Below are 18,963 nucleotides of genomic sequence, written 5' to 3'. Positions count from 1 at the left end.
CAGTGGAGCTAGCCTGTTAAAGATAAGGCTAGGTACATAGTTGTTCCGGAGGTCTATCAGCACGTGATACACAGGGAGCGACGCCTCAGGATTTCTGATTGGTTGAAGTACATTTTGCTTCAAGATCATCCCATATTCAGTAATGTTTTGCATTTGGCTGACTGAAAGATCATCAGAGTGGCGCCATTACGTATTGTTGATCCAATCAATACATATTCGAGACGCCAGTGGTGTTGAAAAAAGCATATTGAAAATGCTGTCTACCAATACGAGAGGCTCAAAGCCACACAATACTTTAGTTACAATTACGAGGGAGATGCACAGAGTACAACAAGATGTCGTATTACTGCATTCCTTTTTCTTGTTCTAGAGTCCGGAGTCTAGATGTTGTATGAACACATCATGGACTACGTGAAGATGTCGTACGGTACTGAAATTGATTTAGTGTCTAGATTCTTGCTTTACCGTGAAATGTGATGTATACTGTACTTCCTTTTTATTCTCTAGAGCGATATGAGACGAGTACCGAACGGAATGCAACAAGTTGTGACATTGCCATCTCCAGTCTCTACCGGTAGTCTAGATGCGGTGCAGAACACCCATCATACATAGTGGCCCGATCGATCTTATGTCAAATATGTGATGCATGTCGTCCCTGTCAAATTCCCTCTCAAAATCTTGCTCGAGACCTCCCACCCTCGCCTTTTCATTCTTATTAATAATCAGCAATCCGTTGGGAGGAGCCCCTCAGAACGAGCATGAAGCCCAAGACTCAAAAACATTCCGAGATGTAAATTGTGGATGTCGACGTGGAGCGAAAAGTTGTTCAAGCTTTTTCGCTAGCCGCCCATGCATACTAGGCATTCTCCCTAGTCTTCCTGACTCTTCGAATCTCCCTACTTTTGGTATATCCCGTTATGTGAACAATATGGGCACGAAGATATATCCTTCAAGATTTTCCAACAATTTTTAAAACAATCAATCAAAAATTCACGAGTCGTATTCTGCAATTCACCGTATGGTTTTTATAACCATCATTCAGTTTGCCCAAGGGTCTTTTTGCCCCGGCCCAATAGATCCTGCGCGCGCCCATTAATTTTGACTATGGGTAAGTTCCAAGAAATCCCCAGCTTTTTTTAAGGATAATCTGCTTGGCGCCGAGAGATGTCTAATCTTGGCCGGCTTTCGTTTCTCTTGATTTTCTAAATTTATACTCACTAACAAATGAAAGCTTTGAAAGAAGTCGATAATTTCGTGTATGTACAAACAAATCCTCGCTGTTCATTCCTCTTGTCCGATCCTCGACATTTTGCAGAATGCAATGTCGTGTTTCTTTGTCAAGAAAGACCAGTTTCTATTATCACCATCAACTTCCCTCTCTACCTCGCTCTTCATCTCTGTGTCGATCAATCAGCACGCATTTTCACACCACCAATTCTTAGACATGCTCTAATAATTCTGTTACAGTCTACTTTTCCCAGATGAAGAATGGAATAGCCTGGCCGAAAATGATCAGCTTAATAGCGTCATTAATCAGTTGAATGTATGTTGTGAGGACAGTTGGAGACACCACCGATCTAATGTCTCAATAGCCAAATATATCCTATGCAGAGACCATTACCGATAACTTACAAACATTATCAACTCACAATGCAGATGCGAGCGGTCAAATTGGCGGCTTTCTTTACGTGCCCGATCTGGATGATCAACACATATGCTACAACACTTCAAAACAATACGTTCCTTCAAATGCTACTCGACAAGCGAATCTCCCAGCAACGGATTTCACATTGATTGCGCTAGCACCTTGGATCAGCATAGAATGTACAAAGGGTTATTTAGCTGCAGCGCGACAAGACCCCATACGAGCTTTCATCTTCTATTCACCAGATAATGGTACAAGTCGACCACCACCAATCAACTCGGATCAGTGGGCACTTGAAGATGGAGGATCATGGAAGTCTACAAACAGATATCCGGTATACGCTGTTCCAGGAAGTGTTGGAGAGAGGATGATGCGCGAAATAAGTCTTTATTCCGGCAACCTTACAGACGTACCAAACGGTCATGAACTATCCACATCCCCAGGCATTGACCCTCGAGACTATGTACGAGTATATACGCAGCTGAGCGTGACTCATGGCACAAATCTCCCCAACTTGTGGGAATTTTTGTTGATCATTGTTGCTGTACTAGCATTCATGCTCGCGATCACTTCCGGCTCTATGCATTATCTCCAGAGAAGCCGAAGGCGGGCTTTAACAAGACGAGTGGAAAATGGGGAGGTGAACTTGGAGGCGCTGGGTATCAAGCGACTCACCGTTCCACAAGAGATTATCGATCAGATGCCTATATTTACATACCATTTCATTGGACAGGCCACTGTGGTGCATCAACGTTCAATTACAGCCGAGGAAATCCATCCCGATAAAGGCGTCTCCGCGGAGTCAAACGAGATCTCCTTTTGCGATGACTCTGCATTCAAGGCGTTGTCACCAACTCTTACTATACCAAACTTGGGAAACCCTCCACTTTTCATCTCAGATCCGGGGGAACGAGCTGTAGTATTCTCTCAACCTACTTGTCCTGTTTGTTTAGATGACTTCGAAAGTGGAACTACATTGATTCGCGAGCTGCCGTGTGGTCATATATTTCATCCGGAATGTATTGACCCTTTTCTCGGCAATAATAGTTCATTATGTCCTATGTGCAAAAAGAGTGTCTTGCCTATCGGACAATGTCCAATAGAGATCACCAACGCAATAGTCAATAGGGAAAGAAATATGCGAAGATTGAGATCTCGTATCACTATAGCAGAGGACAACAATGATATTCAGGCTGGTCACTCAAGGTTTCTTCCTCGAATCTTAAGCGACAGTTTCAACGGGCGAATGTTTAATACTTCGACGGTCCAAACGAATAATGTTCAAATGACAGTTGCATCACCAATCGCAACGGAACCGCCATTGATGACAAGTGCAACACATCCTCAATCACAAGTCCATAGCGTATTAGGGGTCGAGGTGTTACAAAACGGCCTTTCTCGGCAGGCGAGAGCTCGACAACGAATTCAAGAAATTGCAGCACAAGAGCCGTCAATAGAGGACCCCGAATTGGTCCAAACGAGGCATCAATCACTCTGTAAGCGCTTCTCAACTTGGTATCCTTTCCAGACTAATGAGCCACGATAGTCCGTCGCGCGTTATCGAAAGCTTTCCCCGGCTATCCTTAGGGTTCTAATTGTAAATATTAATGATTTGATGAGCATTTCAGCGTGGCAATGTTGTTCTTGTCAATCTCTGGAGTTTTATACCATGTATACATTTTGCGTTTGAAGGACAAAAGGGATTGAGGTTAGGTTAGGTATTGGTGTTTTGGGAGAAAATACCGTCAATGAACTGGTTATTTGGGACTTGTTCGGAACATTGGCGTATCATACGGAAAGCTGTCAGAGCCAGTCACAGCAGGCAGAGTCTTCAGAAGAAGCATTGATTTTTCGTTGGAGGTGTACAATGGATTGGTCAGGAAGAAACGTTGCAAAGGATACTAGCCACGAACGACAATTGACAATTAGTTGTGCTATGCATGCACTTTCTACAACCAATAGCGTGATCTTGTAATACCTGTTCGTCGATGAAGTGGATGGATCGCCCTCTACCTCTACCTCCACTTCGACTCTTAACGTTGAAATTGATTCTTGAGATCTCGGCTCTTGGTCAAGACTCAATTGACACATCCATCCCTGTCACAATTTTCCCTTATCAGTTAGATAGCACGGAGGGGTGTGTGCCTTATCTCTAAATCCTTACCAAAACTTATCATTTGAGAAGTTCTAACTAATCCATACTTAATTTCCTACAAAAAATCATTCAATGCAATTGCTCATGTTCAACTGAAGAAGAGATATATAGCAGTCTCAAAGATGCATCTCATACCTAAAGAAGTAAGTCCAGACCCTTATCGCAGCAACGATCAAGCAAAGGAATTAATTTTTGGTATCAACAAAACAGATCGATAAGCTCGCTATCTCTCAGCTTGGTCTGCTGGCACAACGAAGACTTGCGCGAGGAGTAAAGCTCAATCATTCCGAAGCAGTTGTGAGTTTCCTCAGACATTCAATACCTGTCAAGAGTGTGTAACTAATTGGTACAAGGCGCTTATAGCAAATAATCTTCAAGAGGTCCGACGACTGTTCCTTCCCCAATAGCAGAAAGAAGAGTACGAACTGACAACTTCAAAGCTCATTCGCGATGGAAACCATACAGTGGCCGATCTCATGTCAATTGGCGCAACAATGCTCGGGCGTCGTCATGTTCAACCTGCGGTATGCTCGACCCTTACGGAAATCATGGTCGAAGGCACTTTTCCAACAGGAACATACTTGGTGACAGTACATCATCCAGTTAGTACGGACGATGGAGATTTGGCGAAGGCTCTTTATGGAAGCTTTCTTCCAATTCCGGATATAGATCTTTTTCCATTGCCATTGGATGCGGAATACGAATCGACCAAACGGCCTGGTGCTTTGATTACTGTAAAAGGTAAGGTCAAGCTGAATGAAGGAAGAAAGAGAATAAAATTAAGAGTGACGAGCAAGGGAGATAGACCAATTCAAGTGAGTCTACGATTTTACATTGATGATCACTTGCTCATGTTCGCAGATTGGATCCCATTATCATTTTATTGAGACAAATCCACAACTCGATTTTGATCGCATCAAAGCATATGGTTACAGACTCGATATTCCGGCCGGCACATCTGTTAGATTCGAGCCTGGAGATGCTAAAACCGTAGGACTAGTAGAAATTGGTGGCAACAGAGTCATCCGAGGGGGAAACCACATTGCTACTGGCAAAGTAGATATTTCACGAGTGGAAGAAATTCTAGTCAATCTTCAAGAGGCAGGATTCGCGCATACCCCAGATCCAAGTGGAGATACTGCATTTATTGATACATTCGAAATGGATAGAAAAGCATATGCAACCATGTTCGGACCAACTGTAGGTGACACTATTCGTCTAGGTAACACTGATCTTTGGATCAAGGTTGAAAAGGATTTGACCTTTTATGGCGATGAATGTAAGTTTGGAGGTGGTAAAAGTTTACGAGAAGGTATGGGCCAGGCCACAGGCGTATCTGACGATATATCACTGGATCTCGTTATTGTTAATGCTTTGATTGTTGATTGGACTGGTATTTACAAAGCCGATATTGGTGTCAAAAACGGTACAATAGTAGGTATTGGTAAAGCTGGCAATCCAGATGTGATGGATGGCGTTAGTCCAAACATGATCGTTGGATCATGTACAGATGTCATTGCTGGGGAAGGCAAAATCATTACTGCCGGTGGCTTCGATACTCATATTCACTTCATCTGCCCTCAACAATTTAATGAAGCTCTCGCGTCCGGTATTACTACGATGCTAGGAGGCGGAACTGGCCCAAGGTAAGTGAAATAAGAACTTTTGCTATATGCTATCTAATATGTAAATAGTGCTGGAACTTGTGCTACAACTTGCACACCTGGAAAGAATTATATGCGACAAATGCTTCAAGCTTGTGATACTTTACCGATGAACGTTGGAATAACAGGCAAAGGAAATGACAGTGATCCAGCTGCACTCCGTGAGCAAGTTATTGCTGGAGCATGTGGTCTCAAGTTACATGAAGATTGGGGCACTACACCTTCGGCTATTGATTCTTGCCTCACGGTTTGCGATGAACTCGATATCCAATGTTTGATTCATACCGATACTCTAAACGAGTCAGGTTTTGTTGAATCTACGATTGCTGCATTCAAAAATCGTGCTATTCACACTTATCATACAGAAGGAGCTGGCGGTGGCCATGCACCTGATATCATCAGTGTTGTCGAGCATGCGAATGTTCTCCCTTCCTCTACCAATCCTACAAGACCTTATACTAGGAATACACTCGATGAGCATTTAGACATGCTTATGGTTTGTCATCATCTTTCCAAGAATATCCCCGAAGATGTCGCTTTTGCAGAATCGCGAATTCGCGCCGAAACGATTGCAGCCGAAGATATCCTCCATGATTTGGGAGCAATTAGTATGATGTCTTCTGATTCCCAAGCGATGGGTCGTTGTGGAGAAGTTATCATGAGAACGTGGAATACAGCCCACAAAAATAAAGTCCAACGTGGTGCACTCGGAGAAGATCTGGGCACTGGAGCAGACAATTTTAGAGTTAAGAGATACGTTAGCAAGTATACGATTAATCCGGCGCTTGCTCAAGGTATGGGACATATTATTGGTAGTGTGGAAGTGGGAAAGCTCGCAGATCTGGTCGTTTGGGATCCAGCTTGGTTTGGAACCAAACCTACTACAATTATTAAGAGCGGTATGATCGCTTACGCTCACATGGTAAATAATCCCTATTCATGTCCTCTCAGATTCTTTGCTAACCAGACTTTAGGGCGATCCTAACGGTTCGATCTCAACAATCCAACCTATCATCGCTCGTCCCATGTTTGCACCCTTAGTCCCCTCTACATCTATTCTCTTCGTCTCTGAATCTTCAATATCTTCGGGTACAATCGCTACATATGGTTTGAAAAGCCGCGTAGAGGCGGTGAAGAATTGTAGGGTAGTTGGAAAGAAGGATATGAAGTTCAATGATCAGATGCCGAAGATGAAGGTCGATCCGGAAAATTATAGAGTTGAAGCGGATGGCGTGCATCTTGTTTGTGAGCCAGCGGATTGGTTGCCGTTGGGTCAAAACGCTTATGTTTATTAGAGGGTTTGTTTTGTATCAATAAGGGGACAGAACTAGAGCTTGTTTATGTGAAGTGAATGTTTCGTTTAAAGGGTTTGCTTGGGAGAATAGTATTTAGCTCTAATAATAGTCACGAATTTTGTTTCCACTAACACCATTGCGATTGCTACTGTGTTTTCTTCGTAAATTCGACTTCTATCTTGAAAGCTGCTTGGTGTAGAGGTATTTCTATAGTCTATTGACTCTATTCGAGAGTTAATCTGATGATCATGGGAACGGGTAGACTTAGTAGTCATTCTCGTCAATTATAGGGAGTTTTTAGGTTCTCTCTTGGGTCCTCAAGTGGTCCACAGATCTCTCTTCATGGAAAACCTACGGTGTACCAATTAGTTACCGGAATTTCGGTGAGTTATATCGTAGTTATTAGTCAAGTTGAGAAGGTAGTCTTTGATTTTGATGTATAGAAATTTTGGTCTGTTGGGATTCCATTGCCACCGCTTGAAGTGAATGCTGTACTGTTTGCAGCAATATCTACATCAGCAGAGCTGAAATCACTCCGAGCAACACCTTGAACGTAGTCTATAATCAAGACCCTAGTGATGTCAGGTACGCCACAAATGATGGCCAAGAGTAAAGAATTCACCACGATCGTCTTGAAAGACAGAACAATCACGCTGGAATTCTGGAGCTTCGAGCATCAACAATGAAGAAATGACTCCATGTTCTTTTTTTTTTTTTTTTTGCATAAACATTGCACATTATGAAGTTCAGATTTATAGACAGAGAATATAGACATTTGAATAGATTCTTCAGTTCTCATTGAGAAGTAAGGAGAGATCGGCAATTTTCCAAAATTCCATTCATCGCGTATCCTCTTGCTCAATTCGTGTGATAAGCGAGAAGACGCATGTCTCAACACTGAATGCAGTGGCACACTTCGACTTAAAAAAGACAAAAAAAAGAAAGAAAGAAAGAGAAAAGGGCCGGATCTCCCCAAAATCAGGACGTCTAGTTACTCAAAAAGTAATTCGCAGCAACAGGTTCCCCAAGCCTCGCCGTCTTTTGCCAACTGTCCAAATCGTAACGCATCCGGTACCAATTACTGAGAGGTTTTCCTCCCGCAGGTGCGTACTTCCTACCATCGAAATCCTCAGGCTGTTCAAACAAGTAGAATGAGTAGCGATGGGGACTACTTCCTGGAGGAGGAGCCGGACCAATGTAATTAGCTACAAACGGATCATCGGTGGTCAAAACCCCATTCGCGTCGGCTTTGTAACCAGGCTGGATCCAATGGAGGATCGGACCCAGAAGTTGAAGCGAGGGAAAAGGGGCATCGAGATCGAGCATGACGATCAGGTAAGTGGAGGAGGGATTGGGGACTGCGAATGATAGTTTCGGGGCGGTTTGAGCTTCTGTGCATTGGGGTTAGGAATTTTGAGATTGGATGGACTGGGTGGGGAGGGTGGGGATGTTACCGGATCGGGGTAGGTATTGCTTGGGTGTGATGGCGGTGGTGTTGTAGGTGACGCCGAGCACTTTGGAGGAGTCTTTCTCGATGGTGTTAAGAGCACGCTTTACGCATGCGTTATTAGGCATGGTTGTAGAAATGGTTCAGGGAAGTGGTGATAAAATGTGCGGTTGAACTTCAATTCGCTGTAGCAAAAAGTTGGCAAAGTGGTGGGAGGAGGTTTAGATGAAATATATCAGATAACAGGACAGGAGCAAGTAGGTACGAGTTGGAAGCCAAAGACGGGTCGTTTCCTTACTTGGATACAGCAGTAAATCATGACATGAGAACTCATAGAAGCAACGAGATATCTATATACATAGACGAAATGTAAATCCCAAGAAACATGACCGGCCCCCTTGCTGATCCAGGTTCGGCTATGTTCCAACTTAGTCCCCTTTAGGAAATCTAGTGAGTTATTCCCACGGCTAGCCAGATATTGACTGTTATTTCCGAGTTTGCACAGTCTGACCTTGTTATATCTATCGTTTATTGGTGCATCTTCACGCCAGGTACGAGTATGTGAATGGATGTACGGATTTAAGCGGCGTGTAAATATTAAAGACCGACCTGACTATTTACCTACCTCCTGCACTTAATCTAATCTATTTGCTAAATCATTAGGATATGCGTAATGTTTACCGTACATGTATGTATGTATGTATGTATGTATGGATGTGTGAGTGAGTGAGTTGATTTGGCGCTATCCGCTCATCAATTAAGCTGTTTCTTTAATCTATAGCGATTACTTTTTAATTCTCAAATTACAAGTAAAATTCCAATGATGACGATACCGAACGGTAGGACTAATACCTTAACGTTCATACGTCACGCCTCATCAGACAGTTCTGTTCTCGAGTATACATATTTACTATTCGACGATATATAGCCCAGCCTCGCATGCAGATCCAGTGACCTGAATGAATATCAATGCCCAGGATAATACTTTGAAGACGTTGAATGAAAAACAGGTCTACGAAAATATGTCCAGAGACCCTTGATAGTGTTATTGCAACAGAAGATCAAGTTTTTTTTTTTTTTTATAAAAAAGTCCAAAAAAAATCAAATTCTAGATATGCAGTCAGCGACTAATGGACAGGGGTCGGACTTTTGGGGAACTCCTTCTCCGATGTGTATGCGGATTCAAATTCGTCATGAGTCGTGAACTGTTGTATACAAAACTGGCATTCCTCCAATTAGCTCCGGGATAGGAAGGATCTGTTCCCAGGGTTGTGCGGAGAGGGCTGGTTTTCAATGTGAATACTGGAAAGCTTGAACATGCATATTGTTTTATCTAGGAGGCTCGGCAAGAAAGCTTGTTTGAACTGCGATGAATTGAAATACCTTGCTTATGATTGCCTTGTGAAGCGAGGGTAGCTTGAATAATATACCCGGTACCTCCTAAGTTCGTATGATTGCCCCATAGACATGCATATCGTCATGGGTCGTTGAGATTGGATATTTTGTGGGCACGTACAAAGAAAGCTGAGCATGCATTTCCTCAACGACTCTGAAAGATGTCGAATCTCATACACTTGCAGTGGTGGGAATCTTATATCGCTGTCTCATTGTAGCTGATGCTAATGAATCTCGGGATCTCGCGACGCTCATGTAGACCGGAAAAACAATCTGACTAGAGACACGCCTTCTTCAAGAATTCGGAAGCGAATTCTTCTCCTGGGACCCTGATAAAATGTATTTTTCCAAAGTCGTTACTCGAAGTCGTTTTGGAACCTCTCGAATCCGTAGGTCAGCTTGGTTCTGTTGACCACAACCAATTTAATGGCACTGGCTGCTGTGTTGGTGCCGTGGTGTCTAATCAAGTCCTCGCATCTGCGTCTCTATCTATCGACCTGTTGTTCCATATCACCATAATCTTAATAAATGGTGAAAGCTGAACGAAAACGACGGGTTCCGGATGCATGCCATCAGAAAATTAGCGTCTGATAAACGCGATGATCCCAGACTAGCCAATACGATCATGCAATAGAGAGCTCTGATCAGATAAAAGTGTTTCCAAGCCCTGAATAGTGAAGACGGAAAGAAAATGCAAGGGAAACGTGTTCATCGTGTCTTGTGGAAACTCATTTTCTTCGATGAAATGTCTCTGGTATTAACGACATCTCCTACTAAAGTCACGACGCCTCGGGAAGATTGCAATAGAATTGGGTCCTAAGTTTTCTCCTGGTGATGCTTCTATGCTACGCCAATTAGTGACGGGATGATAAAATTCTCTAGAGCTTTCTTTGTTTCATTGGTTTGCATATCCCAGCGGAGAAGTTGTCTTGCTTTGCCAGGGTGGAATTTTCGATATCATCCCTAAAGAATGAATTGCATACTCGCTTTTGACTCAGGGTATTGAGAAACTCACTGTTCTTGATGTGTAAATGTTTGATGAGAATCATGAGATCACCTTTGATTCGATACTCGAAATAATTAGCTTCGATTCTCTCTTAGTGCCCAAAGGCTTCAACATTCAACGAGACCCAATCTTCTTTCAGACTTGATATTACCATCCCTATATTCCTGTCGCTCCCAATTATCAAAGCTGTATATCATCGTATTGATTTTGCTTTAGGGCTCATCATGGGTGTACCTAGTGAAGCTCCTGCTTCAATCGAAGCGGAAGTGAGCTGTGTTACCTAGGTCAGCGAATCTCATGCTATGCCCGAGGGTCACTCGAGACCGTCCTTCCAGCATGTCCAAAGGCTCTTCGCGGACAGCTAATATGGCTACGAAAAAGCAGCTTTTGGAATCAAAGCTATGGTATTTCGGAAAGGATGTTCCCCTTATAAAGCTACTCTAGTTCAAGCCTAAGTCAATGAGACATCTGCGAAACCAAGCTGCGATACGCCGCTCTCAAATCCAGAGACATCGCTCACATGATCCAACGCATTCATAAGCATGGAAAACTTGTGCGCCAATATTTTCAAGTGCTGAAAGATGGTAGATCTCCTACAGTGAACGACCAAGGCCAATTCCTCCGCACGTCTGAACTGCATCCTCTTCTCCCATCGCGAAAGAGACTATTTTAAAATACCCACTCTATGCTAGTGTGCATAAAGTCACTAGGCTATCAGAAAAGATGTATCTGAGTGTCTGAATCGCGAGAATGATAGTCCTCAAATTTGAGTTAGTAACAAAGAGAATAAGAAGACTCATGATGACCTCCACGATAAAAGGCCTGTTGTCTACTCCAGTATCGCAATAGACGAGTCCCACGAGAAAGCCGCAAATCCACACAGACCGGGAAAGGTTTCGGGAATCAGAAGTCGGAGGTGGTACAAATGGTAGGATTACTATGTTGTTCGTCGCCTACAACGACGCGCGTTCATTCAAGTGTACGTTTGTAGGATCATCTGCAATACGTCTTGCGTCTTGCAGCTGCAAAACGTACATGCAAGAAATATCCTGAGACAGTATTCATCACACTGGACATTGAAGAAAACCATAGAAATCGAGACTCCACTCATTCATTCATTCCAGATCAGGTCCAGTCTTGATCTCGACGAATTATATCCACACCCCCAGACAGACCCCTCGAGAAAATCCACTCAAACCAGACTTCAGACTTCAGACATCACTCCCATATACATCTTTTCAAATACCTAGACGGTATGCATGTACCAACCTCACCGGAAACAAAACTTTACCCGTATTTTTATTCCCAGACGATGTGCTGTGTTTTTTCATTCTTTGGTTCCCGATTTGGACGGATGGAGGAGAGAAACTTATGTAAAATAACATAAATCCAGATGTGCAACCAAACTCGCATGATTGGCTCTCGCCGCTTTGGGGTAAGGTGATTGTCATGAGGTAATTTTCTTGCGGAAATATAGTTCGTGTACTTATGATTCTCTGTCTGTCTATCTATCTACCTGTGTAGTTGATGGCAGGGTATGTATGGGAAATGAGATGTGGATGAAGCATGTCTGTATGCGTATGCGTAGTAAATAAGGAGGGGAGCATGGAAAGAACCCGGTGGATAGAATGTAGGATTTCGAGTATTTGCCACGAATATTTCAAGCTCATCATTTTGGTAGAGAAAAAGGTTCGCAGCTGGAGCTATTGTATAGTTATTCATGATTTTCCTGGTGACCGAGTATCTCCATGAGGATCGAGAAGAAAGAATGCGTATTTTGGCTGACACATGGCTCAATAATAAGGATCAACCCAAATAAACGGCCCTTGAAGTTTTGAGGTCAAAAAATTACCAGGCCATCAAAAGCAATCATTTTGTCCATGATATAGGGAAGTCTGCGACCATTATATATTTGAACACAATTGATAGCATCCCAATAGTCGTTCGTTCCATGACTTCAATGGAGGAGACTCGACAATATCAAGTGTCCAAGAATGGCAGTTTCCTTCGCAATCCAGTTCTTCGGACGAAGTCGACATTTGACATGATGTGTACTTACAACCACGAAAGATCTGTGCAAACACTGTTGATGTGATTAGGTGTCACAGCCCAAGCAACTTGCGGATAAGTGCATACCAAAACGACAGAACATAATCCTTCCATCAATGCAAGAGTAGGCTGTCAACAATCTATTGTACAGCATAGAAATATAAATAGGAAGGTTTCCAGCTAAGGCGTAGACTAGAACTGTGTGAACGAAGTGAATAACTTCAATTCAATTACCACTGTAATATAGCAACTGTAATAAAGCCCTAAGCGAATGCGAAAGAGACTAGCTCTTTTAGTAAGCCTTTATAAGGCTTACTACTTTCAATACGTAGCTAGCTCTTTAGACAGAATACAATTAGACATACAGGACCTACGAGATTCGTGGGTGCTACGTCTTCCGTATCCTTCTCGTACCAACAAGAACTCACCTTCTTTCTTCAGCAGTAACCTTGATACAACACAATACCGCTGATGTTTCAAGTCGATCAATTTAATGACGATCGAGGAGGAAGATTGCTACAGTCTCATTGATTTTCCTATATGTTCAAAAAGATTCGAATTCCAAACTTAGAGTTCGAGATGATCACAATATGTGTTCCGATATTTCGGATCTCCGGCAGATTTAGTAGGAGCCTTTCCACGAATAGATCTTCATAGAGCATACCGCATTTTCACACCCAGCAAGTTGCTGTGTCAGCCAAAAGTCCTATCTGAAAGAGGACTATTGGGCTTATCAGATGTCCAATCTGGAGGTTAAGATTCCGAGCCCGGGTGAATTTAGTCTGTAGTCTAATTGTCGTTTGTTAATGTCACTCGAGCATTACGGAACGAATTCTTGAGGCATCTTTGCAAATAGAATATGGAGGCTGGCTTCGATTCATTAATATGGTGTGACTGTGAAATATCTTGAGACCGGAGTAGATAGCGTAGTGTGAGTGTTTTTTGTCCAGTGCAACAATGTGGCTTGGTTGTAGCCTTGCGCCGTTGATGCCGGAGCATGGTAAAAACGCCCATCCGGTTGACCGATTAAATGTTCCCACAGGCGGAAGATTGCGCCACACCTACAAGAAAGACTTCTGCTGCTCCTATAGAAGTTACTGGACGAAGAAAAGATGTGTGAACTAAGTTGCAACGGTCGTAAGAAGGAGGGATCTCGACGTTGATCTTTCTTTTTGGCCGGATGAGTAATCGGACATGGCGTCAATAGAAGCTATACTTATATTACAAGTCTGCCAATCGCGGATACTCCGTGGACCAACCTTAAAAACTACCAGGTATTGGCCCCCTAGATTCATTCTCGCCCAACTCTGCCGGACATCCAATCCTGTGGCACGAGTGTGGCCACCCGGCATTCTGCCAGCTAGACACGGTAGATGCGTGAGTACACCAGTATAAAGCCCCCGAGATCTTTCTATTAGATTACGCAGCGCTGTCGCCTGAACGCCCATCCGTATCGAGGCTCGAAAATGTATGCGAAAAGGCTGGGCTTGCTGGCATTGGGCCGCCTTCACTCTATGCATGGTTGTGTCCAGCGAAGTGCTGCTGGGACGTACTCGTCATACATCGGTGCAGTGCATAAAAAGCCGACCGCTGTATCCCGGCGCCCCCTTGTAGGGATCAGTGACTGTTGTTGCGGCCGCAGCTGCAGTCCTCGGATATAAACAGCAGCAGCACGGAGAATGAAAGCCGTAGCGGAGATAAAAAGAATTTCCAAGCAAAATTTCCAACTTCTATGCGGAGGAAACGGAGTAAGCGGAATACACGGAGTACACGGAGCATGTTCCAAGTTGCTACTAATCATAGGAGGTTTGTGTTCTTGAGTAGGCAGATTACTAAACTACAGAAATAGACAGCATTTTACCATGTGTATAGATAGAATGATGTTTGGATGGAGTATCAGTTTGAAGTATGTGTTTGCATGGAGTATCTGTCTGGAGTATCTGTCTGGAGTATCTGTCTGGAGTATCTGTCTGGTGTATCTGTTTGCATGGACTACCTGTTTGGATGCGGATGGTTACGGATGGTTACGGATGGTTATTACCTCAGTGGAAACCCCTCTCCCTCTCTCTCTCTCCCTCTTATTAATCTTGGAAAAGCTTGTCCACGCAATTTGGGCCCATGGCTTCGCTCATTCGTTCGATCGGCAGTCGGGCTCATATCCTTCCGGGGGGCTTACAAAGCTGACAAAGCCTTTCCCATTGGCTTGAAAGCACTCGTCTGGATAGGATGCTTTAGACTTTTTCAACATTTATTAAGGTTTCTGCTAAAAAGGGTCAACCGTGTGCGTGTGCATGTGCAAGTGGTTATTACATCGACAAGACACCTTTTTCTCTCCGAAATGTGTTCTTGAACAAAGAGCCCGTTCTGACTCACTCAGCCTTATCCAATTTCAATTCCAGTTCCAGTTTCACTATACATAATCATAATGCCATGCTGATTGTAGAACCACAAATTCGTCGTGTTGAGAGTGTTCTGTGGGTAACCACTTCGTTCACCCATTGATCAGTCAGTCGGTCAGTCAGTCAGTCGACCAACCAGCCAACCAACCAATCATTCCCAATCATTCAATCACTCAATCCTTCCGTTAGTCAGTCAGAGTCTTTGATATAGGTTACAACTGTACCACTCTTTCATGCTTCAACATCATGAATCCGAACAGTCCCGTTGTTTCTACCGCCAGTAGCACAAACGCCCAACCTCCACCCCCAGCAGCTCCAGCTCCAGCTCCAGCATCAGCATCAGCATCAGCACCAAAAGTGCTTAGTTGCACAAATTGTAGGAGACGTAAGATAAGATGCAATAAAACAACAAACCCGTGTATCCCATGTCAGGTGAGTGCAAGTTGTTTTCCAGACTCCAATCCCTCTCTCCCTTTGAAGGTGTCTTGGAATAACATATAATCAGGCATCTGGCACGGAATGTATTTTCCCTACACGTGTTCGGAACCCAAGACCGAGACAAAGCAATCCAAAGTCTCGTGATTCTGAGCTATTAAAAAGAATCTCTCATCTCGAAAGTTTGGTGAGCAGAATTGATGCCTCAAAACTCCTTGGGGAGGATGGTCAGGTAGAATACGAGGTTCGGTCAAATCCGCCATCATCAGGACCGCGACCTCATCGTTCTTTCACGTCTCCAGACCATCATGAGTTTGGAATAGTACCAGGTCGTATGGCTCATCAATTTGCTGATTTTATTAAACGCCAAGAGAACGACTCGATTTACACTCATGATGGATTTTGGACAAGACTAAGTGAAGAAATTGATGGATTGAAACAGCTCATCGAGAGCCCCAGTGACGATGAAGATGAAAATTCTGGGTCCACTGCAACTTCGCCAGCATCCAAGTATGACTCTCCTTCACAGTTTGTCTTTGATTCCAGGGTCACTTCCTCGAATGTCATAATTCCATATCCATCCCACGACCATACCAAAGTTTTATTCGATATTTATTTCAAAAATGTACATCCGATGGTCGTCACTATGCACAAGCCAACAACGTACCTTTTCACAAACCCAAATTCTGAGTTACTCGATGAGAATACTGGCCGGCACAAATTCAAAAGTCTCGAGGCTAGCGTGTTTGCTATGTACCTGGCTGCTGTGACGAGCATGACAAATGAAGAGTGCCTTGAGCTTTTAAATGAAGAAAGAAATATTTTAGTAACACGGTACAAAACTGCGACTGAGATTGCTCTTCAAGAATCAGATTTTCTTAATAGTGTTGAAATTGTTACTTTACAAGCTTTAATAACGTATATCGTAAGTGTTTCTCTCTAAGCATCTTGGATGATGGTTTTATGATGATGATGATGATGATGTTTATGTACTTTCACAGGCAGCTATGCGCACTCATGATCGAAGTCGATCTATATGGGCATTTATCGGTCTTGCAGTCCGCCTTGCCCGTGGCATCGGGCTCCACAGAGATGGCAGCCAGCAACCTTTCGATTTGGAAATGCGAAGGAGAGTGTGGTGGACATTGATTGTACTTGATACAAGAGCTTCCGAAGATCGGGGTACAGAAACCATGATCACTGATGGCTCTTTCGATACAAAGATGCCTGCCAACATAAACGACGAGGATATGATGATAAACTCAAAAAGTCTACCGGTCGATCGGATAGGGATCACCAGTATGACCTTTGCTTGCATTACAATGACAGTCAGCGGGATCGGATTGAGGATGAATTTTGTACCTACGCGCCTAGACGCGCCGGTCTTGACCACAGAACAAAAAGAGCAGATGATCAAAGGATTTACTGACAAAATCGATTCTACCTATCTCGCAGGTTCTGATCCCAATGATCCAAGATTGTGGTGGTATTGTCGGATATCACGACTATTATCGCTCAAGTTATGGCTGGTGACACAATATCCACTTCAACGAAGGAAATCTACAAATCGAGTGCTTCCTCGAGGACAATCCTTGCGTACAGCTATGGCATTCCTAAATTTGGCGGAAGAAATATGGCAATATGAACCTTCAAAGGGATGGTTCTGGTTCTTTCAAAGTTATGTGCCGTGGCATGTAATTGCGGTTGCTTTAGCTGAGCTTTGTGCGGAACCAACTGGCCCTCTTGCCGATCAAGCTTGGGAGGGCATTGAGTTTCACTACAATAAATGGAGTGAATTCGTTGCAGATACAAAAGATGGGATGATTTGGCGACCAGTCAGGAATTTAATGAAAAGAGCAAGAGCAGCAAGAAGGCGAGAAAGAGGTCTCAGTGAATCTCAAGCATCAACAACTCCAACGGCAATTCGCAACCCTAATACATACAGCCCAGCTCTCAATCTAGCTGCTGGATGCTCCCCGATCATGTCGGAGAACAATAACTACTGTCAATCTTCTACAATTGGACAGGTTGACCCAATGGGGCAGAATATTTACGGGGGAATGGGCTTCGATCTTCCCATGCCCATGGGTTCTACCCCCTCAGACACGAATATGGCATCCCCACTACCTATTCCGGACGGCTATACAAATCCGCACTGGAACGAATTCATATTTGGTTTAGGAACAGTTTGTAGCGATGGACCCCAAAATCCAGAGATGTGGGGTTCATTTCAAGATTATTTCACTGGCTCTTAAACAATTTGAGAAGCTTCAAAGATTTTCAAATCGATCTACGCAATACCCTATCCTTACAATTTTATTATGGTCAATGACATTAGAAATGGGGAGCATGTAAGAACAGAAAGACGTTGTAATATCAAATTATTCCCCTCAGCCACTGTATGTTTTACACCTAATAAGGGTCGATGCAAAATCTTCGGCTAGTAAGGACTTCGGAATTCTTGCTCGCACTTTCAAGCAAGCACGTACACACTCATGGAAATGAAAATTGCAAATGCCGACATTTGTTTTTCCTCTGGCCCACAAAACATCTTATCGCCGTCTCGGACAACGGTAGACACGACTACCCGTATCCCGCATTCAAATAGCTTCTGAAAACAATCCCTGCATCAAAAATTTCAGATGTCACCAAACGCGGTGCACCTAGCTACCCGAATGAAACAAATGGTGAAGCGAATTATGATTCATGATCCAACCGTGCCAGGGCACGTACTTCTCCATAAATCGAAACAAGTTATTGTTAGACACCTAATAAGAAAGAGTCTATCAATTCCCGTATTAAATTTCAAGCTTTGTTCGTTGTGTTTTCATTGTTGTGAGAGCCTTCTGGGGACGTTGCAAGCAATAATTGAAAGAAAAATGTACATAGTACATTCGCATGGAGGAAACAATTACATGTTGTCGTAACTTTATACAACTTTGACACTATTAACGGAATCGATGCCTGTGAAGAGAATGTTCGACTTGTGTCAAGTTGTGATCGGCAATCGATGGGGTACATGTTAATGACTGGAGTGCATTGGAACAACTTCAATAGCTGAAATATCTGATATGAGTGGTCGGAATAGAAGTCTGTTTCCGTCAATTTATAAACTTGTGGGAACGCAGCAAGAATCGATCAGTATTCTAAAGGCAGATCTCATCTACATATTCTGGGCGACACTGACGAATATTGCCCCTTACCCAATGTTTAGCAGAAACCAACTCGATACATAGTCATGCCAATGAGATGATTTTGTTCATTCAATTTTTTTTAGCTAACCTGTCATAATTTGAGTTCTATGTCATATAGTTCCCCTTACCCCCTTGGTCCTTGAACAATCTTTGTTTCAGCCCTCATCCAAGCTCTAGTCACAGCATTTCTAGTCAAGACAATTATATTACAATGATTGCTTTGCACATCACTGCAGCCCATTCATCTGTTTCCAATTAGAGTTCAGTAACTCGTGTACA

General features: G+C 43.3%; 4 protein-coding genes across 4 annotated transcripts; 3 read left to right on the top strand and 1 right to left on the bottom strand.

The window, feature by feature from the left end:
• Positions 1 to 426: 426 nt before the first annotated feature.
• BCIN_05g01820 (hypothetical protein) lies at positions 427 to 3,634 on the top strand. The gene is made up of 5 exons (XM_024692865.1): positions 427 to 1,108; positions 1,232 to 1,256; positions 1,468 to 1,543; positions 1,593 to 3,141; positions 3,192 to 3,634. The coding sequence occupies exons 1-5, from the start codon at positions 1,105 to 1,107 to the stop codon at positions 3,230 to 3,232; spliced, it is 1,695 nt and encodes a 564-aa protein (XP_024548647.1). The 5' UTR covers positions 427 to 1,104; the 3' UTR covers positions 3,233 to 3,634.
• A 192-nt stretch (positions 3,635 to 3,826) lies between these two features.
• Positions 3,827 to 6,892, top strand: BCIN_05g01810 (hypothetical protein). Its single transcript, XM_024692864.1, has 7 exons — positions 3,827 to 3,943; positions 4,011 to 4,097; positions 4,154 to 4,180; positions 4,241 to 4,615; positions 4,662 to 5,446; positions 5,495 to 6,386; positions 6,439 to 6,892. Exons 1-7 carry the CDS (start codon positions 3,923 to 3,925, stop codon positions 6,757 to 6,759), a joined length of 2,508 nt encoding a protein of 835 aa, XP_024548646.1. The 5' UTR covers positions 3,827 to 3,922; the 3' UTR covers positions 6,760 to 6,892.
• A 587-nt stretch (positions 6,893 to 7,479) lies between these two features.
• On the bottom strand, positions 7,480 to 8,558 carry BCIN_05g01800 (hypothetical protein). Its single transcript, XM_024692863.1, has 2 exons — positions 8,214 to 8,558; positions 7,480 to 8,150 (listed from the first exon to the last, which is right to left on the bottom strand). Exons 1-2 carry the CDS (start codon positions 8,332 to 8,334, stop codon positions 7,747 to 7,749), a joined length of 525 nt encoding a protein of 174 aa, XP_024548645.1. The 5' UTR covers positions 8,335 to 8,558; the 3' UTR covers positions 7,480 to 7,746.
• A 6,377-nt stretch (positions 8,559 to 14,935) lies between these two features.
• Positions 14,936 to 18,924, top strand: Bcmrr1. The gene is made up of 3 exons (XM_024692862.1): positions 14,936 to 15,487; positions 15,561 to 16,415; positions 16,492 to 18,924. The coding sequence occupies exons 1-3, from the start codon at positions 15,302 to 15,304 to the stop codon at positions 17,743 to 17,745; spliced, it is 2,295 nt and encodes a 764-aa protein (XP_024548644.1). The 5' UTR covers positions 14,936 to 15,301; the 3' UTR covers positions 17,746 to 18,924.
• The last annotated feature ends 39 nt before the right edge of the window (positions 18,925 to 18,963 follow it).

This window comes from Botrytis cinerea, chromosome 5 (genome assembly GCF_000143535.2).
Source record: "Botrytis cinerea B05.10 chromosome 5, complete sequence".
In the NCBI taxonomy this organism is placed as follows: Eukaryota; Fungi; Ascomycota; class Leotiomycetes; order Helotiales; family Sclerotiniaceae; genus Botrytis; species Botrytis cinerea.
The sequence above is the reverse complement of the archived record's forward strand: the minus strand, read 5'-3'. Positions and strand labels throughout refer to the sequence as shown.